The sequence below is a fragment of the Sinocyclocheilus grahami genome, unplaced genomic scaffold (assembly GCF_001515645.1).
Source record: "Sinocyclocheilus grahami isolate Dianchi unplaced genomic scaffold, SAMN03320097.WGS_v1.1 scaffold1394.1, whole genome shotgun sequence".
NCBI lineage: Eukaryota > Metazoa > Chordata > Actinopteri > Cypriniformes > Cyprinidae > Sinocyclocheilus > Sinocyclocheilus grahami.
This window is the reverse complement of record NW_015506573.1, coordinates 166,164-166,623: the sequence shown is the minus strand read 5'-3', so window position 1 is coordinate 166,623 and position 460 is coordinate 166,164. Positions and strand designations below refer to the sequence as shown.

General features: G+C 41.3%; 1 protein-coding gene across 1 annotated transcript in view; it reads right to left on the bottom strand.

Annotated features, from left to right (window-relative positions):
- thrb (thyroid hormone receptor beta) overlaps positions 1 to 460 on the bottom strand; it is a 155,441-nt gene that overhangs the window by 15,926 nt on the left and 139,055 nt on the right. The window contains exon 12 of the mRNA XM_016256079.1: positions 292 to 457. Coding sequence (XP_016111565.1) covers positions 292 to 457 — 166 coding nt within the window. The remainder of the gene's footprint in view (positions 1 to 291; positions 458 to 460) is intronic.

Below are 460 nucleotides of genomic sequence, written 5' to 3'. Positions count from 1 at the left end.
ATTTTTTCTCAATACTTTTATTTTATTTTGCTAAACTTTATTTTATTTTGCTAAACTTTATTATTTAGCATATATATGTGGCATTATATTGACTCCATAGACAACTGACACATGCCATGTAACATTCTTAGGATCTTTCACTGCAACAAGAAACTCAAGTTTGTAAAGAAGATTTGTGAGAAGAGAGATGGATATTTTTGCAATAATATTTAAAAGGACTGATTTTTGTGTGAACACATTTGACCATAATGTGATGGACAAGAAAAGATTAAAAGTGAGAATGGCACTGACCGGAGGAAAGCAGGATCACGGCTTGCAGCAGCGCCACCTCCGAATCATCCAGGTTGAAGGAGGACAGCGAGACGCCCAGATCAAAGATGGCGTCTGAGACCACGCCCAGACCCCCGTTCTTGAGCTGGCCCCGCGTGACGGCCATCTCCCCGTTCAGCGTCAGAGTCTC